This window comes from Microcaecilia unicolor, chromosome 1 (genome assembly GCF_901765095.1).
Source record: "Microcaecilia unicolor chromosome 1, aMicUni1.1, whole genome shotgun sequence".
Lineage (NCBI taxonomy): Eukaryota > Metazoa > Chordata > Amphibia > Gymnophiona > Siphonopidae > Microcaecilia > Microcaecilia unicolor.
In genome coordinates this window covers 350,334,704-350,349,022 of record NC_044031.1, presented here as the reverse complement: position 1 = coordinate 350,349,022, position 14,319 = coordinate 350,334,704, and the positions used below count along the sequence as shown (strand labels likewise).

The 14,319-nt window shown below is 47.2% G+C and overlaps 1 protein-coding gene across 2 annotated transcripts in view; it reads right to left on the bottom strand.

Annotated features, from left to right (window-relative positions):
* C1H7orf57 (chromosome 1 C7orf57 homolog) overlaps positions 1–14,319 on the bottom strand; it is a 498,985-nt gene that overhangs the window by 294,296 nt on the left and 190,370 nt on the right. For both annotated transcript variants that reach the window (XM_030209461.1, XM_030209468.1), the window contains exon 3: positions 572–754. In XM_030209461.1, coding sequence (XP_030065321.1) covers positions 572–754 — 183 coding nt within the window. The remainder of the gene's footprint in view (positions 1–571; positions 755–14,319) is intronic.

Below are 14,319 nucleotides of genomic sequence, written 5' to 3'. Positions count from 1 at the left end.
GAGGTACTCGCTCACGCAGCGGGCGGGAAGTCAGTCCGCGCTGCACGCGCGCCAGAATACTCTAGCAGAGTTTTTTTGTTCTTTGCTATGGCAAAATGCCAATTCCTGGGCCAACGCAGACATCGACCCACTTGTGAGAATAAGCAGCCTGCTTGATCTCAGAGAAATATTTTTTCACTCAAAGAATAATAAGTTCTGGAACTCATTGCCAGAGATGTGGTAACAGCAGTTAGAGTCTCTGGGTTTAAAACAAGATTTGGACAAGTTCCTGAAGGAAAAGTCCACAGTCTGTTATTGAGATGGACATAGGGGAAGCCACTGCGTGTCCCGGGACTGGTAGCATGCAATGTTGCTACTAACTGGGTTTCTGCCAGGTACTTGTGACCTGGATTGGCCACTGTTGGAAGCAGGATACTGAACTAGATGGACCATTGGTCTGACCCAGTATGGCTAGTCTTATGTTCTTATATTCTTATAAATTATGATAAAATACAGTCCATCCTAGAGGGTTCCCAAACTTTCTCAGCACTGTAGATCAACATTAAAGAACAACTGTTGAAATCAACCTTACCAGGTCGGCCTCCTTGTTTTGCCAATTTCACGTACTCCGAGTCTGTATCTCTGATCCATTTCTTGCGATGCTCAGTTCCCTGCTCAGATTCTGAAAAGTCACTCAGGCCAGGGATCTGAGAGAGAGGGATGTCTGTGGTTATGGGCTTCTCTGGCTGTTTCGGTGGAGCATGGTAAAACCAATCTGTGAAGGTCATGAAGGATTTTAATTTAGAGGAAAAATCTAAAACTTGAAGGAAAAGTTGTTTTGCGAGTATGAAACGTCCCTGTAACTATATGGGAAACTGGTGGAATACTTATACAGTGCCTTAGAATGGTCTTGTATATGTTTTTCATTGTGCTATCTAAAATAATTATTTAAAATATAAGGAAGTGCTATTTTTATTTTCTGTACTGGTTTTGTTATGATCTCAGATTTGATTATCATATATTTTAAAATTTCAAGAAAGATAGTCCTATATAATAATTCTCACCTCCAACGTTCTGACTTGCTGCCTGGGAACGTGGCTCATTCCGAGTTGGTCTGCTAGGCTCTGTAGATCAGGATGACATCACCGTAGCCATTATGATGTCAACTTCAGAACCCGGGGTGGGGGGGGGGGGGGGGGAAGACATGCCTCACAGCTGATCCATGTCCAGAGGAGGGTCGCTGGACATGGGTGGCTGGAGGGGGGGCAGGGGAGAGAGGAGGTTCGCTGGACATGAGTGGCTGCAGGGGGACAGGAGGTTCGCTGGACATGGGTGGCTGCAGGGGAGCCAAGGAAAACCTTGCTAGCGCCCATTTCATTTGTGTCAGAAACAGGCCTTTTTTTACTAGTTTTTCTATAAAATATAAATAGTTTGGCACTACCAATACCCTACCTCGATCAGGCCAACCCTCCAAAGTCAGTAGCTGTGGTTTAAGGAAACTGCTGAGAAAGGTCACTGTGAGGCCTAAAATTACTTTAGACGAATTACAGAGGTTTTTGGCTGAGACTAGAGAAAATATTGGCTTTTCAACAATTTCAAGATCACTGCTCAAATACAGCCTTTATGGGAGGGTGTCAAGGAAGTGACTAAAAAAAAAAATGCCACATGATGTCCCAAATAGCACTGCATAGAAACAGACTGAACTGACTTTACAGGGTTGGCCTGACTGAGGTAGTGTCTTGGTTGTGCCAAATGTGTCTGCATTACAATAAAGAATCTAACAGTGAACCAAAAGATATCCAAACGCTAAATTTTTCTAATAGCCTTCCCTCATTCCGTATCTTTGAATAACTTTATCCTGAAGTTCTTTTGGCAGCTCCACATATGACGTTTAGCCATTTCCAACAAATTCCCTTCACAAAACAGAAACAGCTTGATTCTTCATCCAGAAGTACTTTACACAACTCTACTACAGTGACTGGACACAGGTGGGAGGGAGGAGGTGAGGAGAGTTTGTAGTAAAAATAAGGATTGGTAAGAATAAACAGTCGAATTGCAATAAATTCAATTTAGTTTAGATACTAAGAAAGGGAAGTTACTCACCTATAGCAAGTGTTCGGACAGCAGGACACATATTGCCACTTACGGGTGACATCATCCAACTGAGCATGGCACATGGTGCAGCTTGGAACAAAATAAAAATGACCTAGGAGGGTACAGCTGAACTCTAGACTCCAAACAAATTCTGAAGAACTGTTTGACTGGACTGCCTATTGCGTCAGGAAGCTTGCTGTAGGCAGTAGTGAATGTGTGGACTGATGGATACATTGCAGCTTTGCAAATCTCCTCAAAACGAGGCTGACCTCAAGTGGGCTACCAACACAGCCATGGCTCTAACAGTTTACAGTTCAATTTTTTTAAATATACAGCAAAGTTGATGTGTATCTAAGCAGTTTACATATATCAAATAAGGAAAGTGGGACAAAGCTAGTAAAATGTCAAAGGGCAATAATACAACAGGGAAACTAAGCTACAAGTATTCATAATATAAGGGAAAGGAAAGAGGGGAACATTAAACCCTACATAAAAACATAAGGAGGTGAGGCTGTGACTAAAAAAAGGAGGAGCTCACAGACACACAAGAGTGAATTGTCAACCAGAAGGGCTATTCTAGGAAAAATTCACGTAACAGAGCTAAACACCTTGTGTTTTCAAAGCAGCTCAGAAATTCTGAATGGACTATTCACAGAGTATACTAAGAGGAATGGAGTTCCAGACTAGGCACAAGTAAAGGAAATACAATCTTTGAGCCAACTGGATAAAGTGCACTTACCGATGGCCAACCCCATCCTATTTGGGTCAAAAGAAACAAAAAACTGAGTGGACTGTCTATGGGCTTTAGTCCACTCCAGATAGAAAGACAGGCTCACTGCAGTCTAGGGTGTGTAGTGCACTTTCACATGAGGTTTTGGGAAAAATGTTGGCAAGACAACTGATTGGTAAAGGTGCAAATCTGTCTCCATATTCAAAAGGAACTTCGGAGAACCAATCTGTTATGATGAAATTTTGTGTAAGGTGGATCAGATAATAGGGCCCAAAGCTCGCTGACTCTGCATGCTGAAGTGACCACCACCAACAATAAAACCTTCCAAGTCAAATACGTCAGGTGACAAATATTGAGTGGCTCAAAAGGAGCTTTCATTAGCTAATAGAGGATGAGTAGGAGGTCTGATGGCATGCTTTGTCAACAGCAAACCTCTCATAAATCGAACAACTAAAGGCTGTACAGAGATGGGCTTAGCATCTACATGATGATGGTGAACCCTTACAGAGTTAGTCTTCAGAACAGACTCAGAAAAGTACAGAAGGTATTCAAGCAGTTTTTGTGTAGGGCAGAAGAAATCCATGCCCTCACAGCAGACCTCAAGACAGTCGAAGGGATACTAACCCTGTGCTCTCACCATTCAAGCCATAAAGGCTAGGAACTGAAGATTGGAATGCATTAGCGACCCCTCATTCTGAGTAATGAGAGTTGGAAAGCAGTCAAGTCTCCATGGGTCATAGAGTAAAGGGAACCATTATCGTCTTGGCCAGTAGGGTGCAATGAGGATCATGGTTCCCTGGTCCTGCTTGAGTTTCAACGAAGTCTTCCTCACAAGCAGTATCAGAGGATATGCATACAGAATGCCCCTAATGAAGAAGGAAGGCATCTGATGCTAGCCTGCCATTTAATAGTAGCCTTGAACAGAACTGACGGACTTTGTTGCTGAGGTGTGTGGCAAAAGGATCCACCCAGGGGGGTGACTTGCTATAAGAAGACATGTCGGGCAGCAACCATTTTGAAAGACCACTCATTCGGTTGCATCACCCTGCTCAGTCTGTCTGCCAGGCTGTTGCTTCTTCCTGCCAGGTATGTGGCTTTGAGCACCATGCTATGGTTTGAAGTCCAGTGCCACATCCCGACCACCCGATACATCCCGATACAAGAGGTCCAATCCTGTTACTCCCTGGATGCTGACATAGTACATTGTAATCGGATTATCAATTTGGATGAGGATAATTTTGTGCAGAAGCCAATCTCTGAACAAAAACCTTTAATGTTCCAAATGGCTCATAGCTTCAGGAGATTGATATGAAGTTTTTTTCTCCTGAGCAGACCAGTGATTTTGATGTGAAGCATTTCTAAAAACACACCCCAGCACAGGTTGAAGGCATCTGCCCTCAGAATCCTGTGTGTGGGAAAAACTTGAAATGCAAGTTCCATGACCACAATGGGCTGAATTGTCCAACACAAGAGTGAATTCTGCAGCATGGGAGTAACAAAAATTATGTTCACTAGGTTCCCTGAGGCATTGACACCACTGAGAAACCAAAGTCCACTAAACCCATCTCAAATGAAGACATGCCATGGGCTTGACATGGCACCGTGGATATCGTGTGGCTCAACAACCTCAATAAATGTCAAGACCTGCTGACCCTTGCGGACCTGTATGGCAATGGCAATGAATGCCTCTGCTCTGGCCCCTGGAAAGAAGGTCCATGTCTAGCAGGGCTCCATTGAATTCCAATAGTTGTGCAGGAATGAGGTGGGACTTTGGGTAGTTCACCATGAACCCTAGAAGCTCTAAACACCCAAATGGTTCTCTGCATCAATTCCTGAGCTCCGTCCTGGGACGTGCTCTTGACCAGCCAATCATCCAAATAGGGAAAGACATGCACTCGCAGCCTGTATAGACACACTGAGACCCAGGAAACAGACATGAGACAAAAAGGTGAGATGCAATACTGGAAGTGATCTTTCCCCACTCAAAATCTGACATAATTCATGTGACTGGAACGTATCTGTAAACATCCTTTAAGTCCAGAGCATAGCCAATAGTTTGCCAGAATCATGGAGAGTAGGGTGCCCAAGGAAACTGTCCTAAACTTTTCTCTTACCAGATATTCATTTAGGGCCCTTAGGTCTAAGATGGGACAAAATCTTTTTGGGCACTAGGAATTGCTTGGGCCTGTAGAAGGGAGTAGAGTTCCTCCACAAGAATGGCCTGGTGCCGCAAGCTGAATTTTGATGCTCATGGTGGGTAATTTGGAGGTAGTTATCGCCAATTTAAGGTGTAACCCCCCCCCCCCCCTTCCTTCCGGACTATGTGAAGAAACCACCAGAGGTTATAAGGTGCCATCTTGCTTGAAAAAAAATTCATCTTCCCTCCCACTGGTAGGCCATCTGGGACGGTCCCTTTTTACAGCAGCTATGCTGTCTTAGAACCAAAAGATTTCCCCTTGTTTTGACTGAGAAGTTGGCTGGACCTTCTGGGGCCACTGCTGCCTAGGTTTAGAGTTGGGCCCCTGGAGCTGCTTGGAAGAGTGGGCCAAAGGAGTACACCTATGCCTTTGAGAGTAGTAGGATCTCCTTTGGGCACCACCCAAAAACCTCTGAGAATTGGAGGCTGCAGAAGGAGTGGGCTGAGAGAGGGACTTCATGGTATCTATTCTTGTTTTAATAAGGTCAGCGACCTCTTCCACTTTGTCCCCAAAAAGATTATCACCTCGGCATGGGACATCCGCCAGGTTTTCCTGAACTGCTGGTTCTAGGTCTGAAACACGCAGCCAGGTGCATGCTGAAACCCTGGACGCCATATCAAAAGCATCACAGGTTGCCCGGGGCCTAGTGCTTTCAGCACTCCTTCTGCTTGGCTACTCATGCACATAGTTCTGCAGCCTTTTCTGAGAACAGAGAGTCCGCAAACTCCACTACACTGTGAACAAGTTCCACAAGTAGATGCTCATGTAGAAGTGGTAGGACTGTATGCGGGCCATGAGCATAGAGCCTTGATAAACTTTTCTCCCAGGCAGGGATGCTAGAACATTTAGCTCTCAAGAGCAGATTTGACCACCATGGAATGGTGAGGTAGCTGTGGCTTTTCAAATCCTGGAGCCTTCGGGACTCTGTACATAGAGTCTGCATTCCGAGGTAAAGGCTGCACAGAGAGAGGGGTCTCCCAATTCTTCATCTGTGCTACATGAAGAATGCCATGCACAAACATTGTCACAGCTTCCCTAGGAGCATCCCCATAGTCTGACCGTCTGTCCAGCCTATTCCGGTTCAGCCTGTTCCAGTCCTGCTGCCTGCTCAGCCGTTTCCAGCACTCTCCAAAGTCTGTTCCAGTCCTGCTCCATCATCGTCTGCTCCAGTCCATCTGTTCCAGCTCCTGCTCCATCATCGTCTGCTCCAGCCTGTTCCAGTCCTGCTCCATCATCGTCTGCTCCAGCCTGTTCCAGTCCACCTGTTCCACCGTGTTCCAGTCCTTCTGCTCCAGCCTGTGCCGGACCGCCTATTCCAGCTTGCTCCAGTCCAGCTGCTCCAGCTTGTACCAGCCCGTTCCAACCTGTTCCAGCTTATTCCATCCCAGCCCGTCTGTTCCAACTTGTTCCAGTCCGCCTGTTCCAGCTTGTTCTAATCCATCTCAGCGTATCCTATTGCTCCTGTCCATCCATCCCAGCCTGTTCCTGTCCGTCTGTCCCAGCTACTGCCTGCCTGCGAGCCTCTCAGCCATTAACTTACTGGCCTGCCTGCTTGTCAACCATTGACCTACCTGCTCGCCTGCCTGCAAGCCTCTCAACCATTGACTTACCCGCCTGCCTACTGCTAGCTTGTCAACCATCAACTTACCAGTCCATCAATTCCTAGCCTCCTACCCAGCTCTCCATTCTATCTATCTGCTTAACACCTCAGTCACTACACAGTCATCTGTTACACATCAGTCACTACGTATGGCTCCTATCCACATTCTCTTCCTTGCCCTGTCCCTTCCTAATCTCTTCCCCCCCCCCACTCCCACTATCTACCACTGGAACTCGCTGCCCTCCCGCCTGGCCCGCCACGGCAATACCCTGTTCACCCCCATCCCTCTTGTCTCCCTCCTCCATACTAGCTCTCAACCTTCAACACTTCCTTCCTGCTATTAACCCATCCCCATTCCTCCTAAGTCCACCCCGTCTTCATCGCCTTCGTCGCCCTGACCTCCCCCACCCTCCTCCTCACACCTCTCCTCAAAAAACCTTCACTTGACCCTACCTGCCCCTCCAACTATCGCCCCATCTCTCTCTTACCCTTCCTCTTAAAAATACTTGAGCGCGACAGCCGCTGCCTCGATTTTCTCTCCTCTCATGCCATCCTCGATCCACTCCAATCCGGCTTTCGCCCTCTCCACTCGACAGAAACAGCACTCTCTAAAGTCTGCAATGACCTGCTCCTGGCCAAATCCAGAGGCCACTACTCCATCCTCATCCTCCTCGATCTTTCCGCCGCTTTTGACACTGTCAATCACGATTTACTTCTTGCCACTCTGGCCTCATTTGGGTTCCAGGGCTCTGTCCTCTCCTGGTTCTCCTCCTATCTCTCCCACCGCACCTTCAGGGTATACTCTCATGGATCTTCCTCCACTCCCATCCAGCTATCTGTTGGAGTTCCCCAGGGATCTGTCCTTGGACCCCTTCTCTTCTCTATCTACACCTCTTCTCTAGGCTCACTAATCTCATCTCATGGTTTCCAGTATCATCTTTATGCTGATGACACCTAGCTCTCTCTCTCCACACCAGACATCACAGCAGAGACCCAGGCCAAGGTATCAGCCTGCCTATCCGACATTGCTGCCTGGATGTCCAACCGCCACCTGAAGCTGAACATGTCCAAGACCGAGCTCCTCGTCTTTCCACCTAAACCCACTTCTCCTCTTCCTCCACTCTCTATCTCGGTTGATGGCACCCTCATCCTCCCCGTCTCTTCTGCCCGCAACCTCGGAGTCATCTTGACTGGATGACAGGAGAATTAAATCAAGGACGTGCTATGGACGTCATCTACTTAGATTTCAGCAAGGCTTTTGACACGGTTCCCCACAGGAGGCTCTTAAATAAACTAGACAGCCTGAAGATAGGACCCAAAGTGGTGAACTGGATTAGGAACTGGTTGACGGACAGACGCCAGAGGGTGGTGGTAAATGGAGTTCGCTCGGAGGAGGGAAAGGTGAGTAGTGGAGTGCCTCAGGGATCGGTGCTGGGGCCGATTCTGTTCAATATATTTGTGAGTGACATAGCCGAAAGGTTACAAAGTAAAGTTTGCCTTTTTGCGGATGACACCAAGATTTCCAACAGAGTGGACACCCCGGAGGGAGTGGAAAACATGAAAAAAGATCTGAAGAAGCTAGAAGAATGTTCTAACGTTTGGCAATTAGAATTCAATGCGAAGAAATGCAAAGTGATGCACTTAGGGAGTAGAAATCCAAGGGAGACGTATGTGTTAGGCGGGGAGAGTCTGATAGGCACGGACGGGGAGAGGGATCTTGGGGTGATAGTATCTGAGGACCTGAAGGCGACGAAACAGTGCGACAAGGCGGTGGCCGTAGCTAGAAGATTGCTAGGCTGTATAGAGAGAGGAGTGACCAGCAGAAGAAAGGAGGTTTTAATGCCCCTATATAAGACATTGGTGAGGCCCCACCTGGAGTATTGTGTTCAGTTTTGGAGGCCGTATCTTGCGAAAGATGTTAAAAAAATGGAAGCAGTGCAAAGAAAAGCTACGAGGATGGTATGGGATTTACGTTCCAAGACGTATGAAGAGAGGCTTGCTGACCTGAACATGTATACCCTGGAGGAAAGGAGGAACAGGGGTGATATGATACAGACATTCAAATATTTGAAAGGTATTAATCCGCAAACGAATCTTTTCCGGAGATGGGAAGGCAGTAGAACGAGAGGACATGAAATGAGATTGAAGGGGGGCAGACTCAGGAAAGATGTCAGGAAGTATTTTTTTCACGGAGAGGGTGGTGAACGCTTGGAATGCCCTTCCGCGGGAGGTGGTGGAGATGAAAACGGTAACGGAGTTCAAACATGCATGGGATATGCATAGAGGAATCCTGTGCAGAAGGAATGGATCCTCAGAAGCTTAGCTGAAATTGGGTGGCGGAGCAGGTGGGGGGAAGAGGGGGTGGTGGTTGGGAAGCAAGGACAGGGGCGGGCAGGGCAGACTTATACGGTCTGTACCAGAGCCGGTGATGGGAGGCGGGACTGGTGGTTGGGAGGCGGGAAATACTGCTGGGCAGACTTATATGGTCTGTGCCCTGAAAAGGACAGGTACAAATTCAATTCAAGGTAAGGTATACACATATGAGTTTGTCTTGGGCAGACTGGATGGACCATGCAGGTCTTTTTCTGCCGTCATCTACTATGTTACTATGTTACTATGACTCCTCCCTCTTCTTCTCTGCGCATATCCAGCAGACTGCCAAAACCTGTCGCTTCTTCCACTTCAACGTCAGCAAAATGCGCCCTTTCCTCACTGAGCACACCACCCGAACCCTCGTCCATGCCCTCATTACCTCTCGCCTCGACTACTGCAACCTACTCCTCACTGGCTTCCCACTCAGCCATCTATCCCCCCTTCAATCCGTTCAGAACTCTGCCACACGTCTTATATTCCGCCAAAACCGTTATTCTCATATCACCCCTCTCCTCAGGTCACTTCACTGGCTTCCGATCAGATACTGCATACAATTCAAGCTTCTCCTCCTTACTTATAAATGCACACTCTGCTGCTCCTCACTACCTCTCTACCCTCATCGCCCCCTACGTTCCTGCCCGTAACCTCCACTCACATGACAAATCCCTCTTCTCAGTACCCTTCTCCACCACTGCCAACTCCAGGCTCCGCCCATTTTACCTTGCCTCACCCTAAGCCTGGAACAATCTTCCTGAACCCCTACGCCAAGCCCCCTCCCTATCCATCTTCAAATCCTTGCTTAAAGCTCACCTCTTCAATGCTGCTTTCGGAACCTAACCTTTTGAACATATAGACTCCCCCAATCTGCCTGACCTATCAGATTGACTGTACATTTGTCTCTTAGATTGTAAGCTCCTTGAGCAGGGACTGTCCTTCCATGTTAAATTGTAGAGCGCTGCGTAACCCTAGTAGCGCTTTAGAAATGTTAAGTAGTAGTAGTAGTAATAGTCAAGTATATCCAACATCTTGGCCCTGGGCTCGTCTTCAACTTCCAAATCAAATGGGATGGTCCTAGCCATCTCCTTCAAAGAACTGACAAAAGCAAGTTCTTCTGATAGGGACTTTCCTGAGGTAGGGAGGGTTCTGATGGGAGACCTCCTCTGAAATCTCCTCAAACTTCAAACACCCAAGGGCAGTCCGAATCAGACTCTGCAAAATATTCTTCCTGAGCAGGCCTAGTCTATGTCCAGACTCTAAGCAAGAATGCCAATGGTCAAGTCCTCTCTTGACAGCGGGGGAGCTTGCTCTCCCAATGGGCTGGAGAGGAGTACTACCCCTTCCAATGACAGCACCAGCACCTGTCGAGGCACTGGCATCGACAACTTGGCAACAGAGCATGGGCCTCAAGGATTGGGGAGGAGCCATGGTCAGCATCAATGCCATTAAGATTTCAGCAACGTGCTGAACCAAGATCTGCTCCAAATCTTCCTGCAAGAGGGCCTGGAGCTGATCTTCGGAAGCAGTCATTGACAAAGGTGGGGCCAGTCTGCAAAGATGTTTAAGTCAAATCGGAAAGCTGGTCCCAGCTTTGAGGAGACTGGTGCATCAGCACCGACTCCACAGAGGGGGAGCGGACTTCCGGTGCTGATGCTTCTTGGGTACAAGCAGTGCTGATAACTTGGAGCTCCTGGTACCGGTGCTAATGCTTCTTGGGCACAGGCAGTGCTGATGACTCATCTCCTAGTACAGTACTTCAAATGTGACCGATGTCGATGCTTCTTCACTTGCGCTCGATGCATAACATCGGGATCCCTTGGTGTCAAATGAGGACAAAATTGAATCCTGACGCATTAGGGGTTGGGTATGATGCAGGTTCCTCCAATAGGGCCCCAAAAGCACCCAGTTTCGAGGCAGGGGAAGACCTCCTTGATGCTAGCAAACACCCCCACTGTCCGATGCAGCTCAACAAGCCATGGGGATTGACGCCTCCAGTGCAGAAGTTGATGGACCAGACTTAGAAGTACCAAAAGGTTTCTCACGCTGGGCCTCTACTTTTTTGTGCTCTTTTCTGCATTGTAGAACAGTTTGAGGCCATACGATCAGGTCTTAGGCAAGGCAAGCACCAACTGTGATTATCACACCAAAATGGTCTTTCAGCACCTAGTACACTTTTTAAAACCACAGGGAGTTTTAAATGACATCAAAGAGAAAATAGTTGAAGTGAATCAAATGGCTCAAATTGTATCATTATTATTTTGATTAAAAAAAAAAAAAAAGATACACGACTGGGTGCTCAGACCTAAGAGAGTTGTAGGAGCCGCAGCAAAAAAAAAAAAAGTAAACAAACAAGCCATAAAAAAATCTAGAAAATTAAAAAAGGGCAAACAAGACCATGTGATGCACGGCTAGAGAGTGGCAGTCGCTGTGCGGAGCTCCTTCCTGACCTGCAGTTAATTGAGCTTTTGAACCGTCACCGCTACTCCCACTCAATCAGAAAATATCGTTGAGCAGGGGAAGTGTAGCGGTCGCTTTTGGTGGACACGGAACGGGTGCAGGAGCGGAGAATGGCGGCCAAATCGTGAAAGAAGGGCGGGGCGCGAAGTCGGATACAAGGAGCGGGAGTCCCCCGACAGTGAGCTCCGCATGGGCCGCGGAGGTAGCGGCAGAGGTTTCTGCCATGTTGGAGACCTCAGTAGATCTTAAGCTGCAAACGATCGCAGAGCAACTGAAAGGGATCGATGACAAGCTGGGCGGTATTCAGACGGAGTTTACCCAATACAAACAAAGGCTGTCAGATGTAGAAGATTCGGTGCAGCGGCAGGAGACATCGGTCAACACTGTCTACAACACACGCTATGTCTCACATTCACTCTCCATGTGTCACACAGTCACTCTCAAACACTCTCGATCTCACAGAAAGTCTGTGTATCGCACACATACTCTCTCACACTCTGTCTCACACACACACTGTGTATCTGTGTGAAACCCTCTCTCACACTCACTGTGGCTCACATACGCACTCACACACACTCAATCTCACACACGCACTGACAGACACACTCGCAGCCACACACATTCACTCTCACACACACTCTCTCAAACATACACACTCCGAGGAAAACCTTGCTAGCGCCCGGTTCATTTGTGTCAGAAACGGGCCTTTTTTACTAGTATTGTTTATATAAACATGCAAATAAAAGTGGAAAGATGTTAGTACGACTGGTGAGGCGTTCTAGGGGACCCACAAATATTTTAGCCCTTAGAGACTCTAGGGGGCGATGAGTACATCAGACGAAGGTATTAGTAATCTTTTTCATGCCTTCTTTGCAGAACTATACTCAGATGACGAGACATCTCATATGAATAGGGATATTTATTTATCCTGTTTGGATCTACCGCAAATCTCTACTTCCCACTTAGACAGACTCAATGAAAAAAATCCAGGTGGAGGAAGTGGATTGGGCAATAACCCAGAGTTCATTAAATAAGACACCAGGCCCTGATGGGTTTAGAGGAGAATTTTACAAACTGCTCCAAGAGCACATAGCGCTGGTTTTAACGAAGGCCTTTAATGCCCATATAGATCATGGTACATTTGTATAGTGCAGATAATAGTTTTGTTGAAACCTGGACGGAGTCCAGACCAGCCGGGATCTTACAGGCCCATTTCCCTTCTCAATTTTGAGGTGAAGTTGTTTGCTAAGATGCTGGCTACACGCCTGGCATCAATGCTAGCAACTTTGCTTGCAGAGCCTCAGGTGAGATTCGTTAGAGGTTGGACAATTTCAAAAAAATGTACGAAGAATCTTAATGGCGATAGAGAGCAAACGCGGGCGGAATTCCCTCACTTCTCATTAGTTTTGATGCAGAAAGGCATTTGACATGGTGGTGTGGGTATTCTTCCATGGGGTCTTAAGAAGATATGGGATAGACAGCAAGTTTGCACAGGCAGTTCAGGCTTTATACAACCACCCACAAGCTCGGGTCTGGGCTAATAATATTATCTCTGAGTCATTTGAGGTTCAGAGAGGTACGAGACAGGGATGCCCATTATCACCACTTTTATTTGTACTCACTTTGGATCCGCTGATTCGGGAAATACAAGACAACCCAGGATTACAAATGGGAGAGAGCTGCTTTAAGATTGTAGCATTTGCAGATCACTTACTACTCTAGCTCCAGGAGCCCCATTGATCCCTTTCCATTCTCTTAGATAATTTTCAAGAATACTGAGATTTTGCAGGCTTTAAACTTAATGTTATGATTGGGGTCTGAACCCCTCTCAAACTTACCTCTTTCCTGGGGGTCAGCTTCTTAGCTGGCTTCTGTTTCTTTCTCTGTCTTTGCTGAGCTGGCTCTGTCTCTCTGTGCTGGCAGCTTCCAGCAGCAGGGCTCTAATTGTTTCACTATACTGCACCTGGGTAGTCTGAGTTGCTCTAACTCTCTTTGGGTGTACTGGCTTCAAGTGTTTCACAGTTTTGCATTGGTGTGGGTTGGGCCTCTCTGGGTCAGTGTGCTTTTGCCTAGGTCTAGGGAGTGTGACATCATCAGGGAGGGCCTTGATAAGGAAGTGGTGGTGTTTCCTTCAGAGCCTTTGCAACAGTGGTGTTTGCTTTAGGTAGGGTGGTGCAGTGTGCACTTCTGACGTTGTGTCTAGTTTCCCTGCTTGCTTTTGCTAAGGTCCAGGTTAGTGTTAGTGCAGTGTGCACTGGTGACTGTGTTTAGCTTTCCTGCTTTTCCCTTATGGTTCCCCTGCTTTTCCCTCTTGGTTTTGGAAGCATTGCTGTGTGTAGGGCTTTGGAAGCTCTGTTGCTGATAGAAGTACTTCAGGGTTTGGTGTTGTTAGGAACACTGCAGAGTTTGCTGTTAGAAGTACTTCTGGTGTTTGTGCTATTGGGAGCATTGCAGTCTTTGCTGTTGGTGTTTGGTGCTTTAGAAGCACTTTTGGCTTATGTGTTAGCTTCACTGCTTTTTCCTTGTGGCTCCCCTGTCTTCCCCTTTTAGTGCTAGGAGCTCTTCTGGTTGCTTGCCAGAGTAGTGCTTAGGAAGCACCTTGTTAGTTGTATCTAGCTTGCTAGAGCAGTGCTTAGGTAGCTGGTTAGTTCTGTGTTTAGCTTATTAGTGTAAAGCTCTGCTTGTAGCTTGGTGCTTAGTAGCACCTGTGTTAGCTTTGTGTTTAGTTCCCTGCTCTGTTAGTTTAGGGCTTAGGAGCTCCTGTTTAGTATAGGGCTTAGGAAGTCCTTTTGTCAGTTTACTGTTAGGAACACTCCTGCTGGTTTAGGGCTTGGGAGCAAGTAGATCAGTTTAGGTTTAGGAGCACTTCTGTTTCCAGTCCTGGTCCCTAT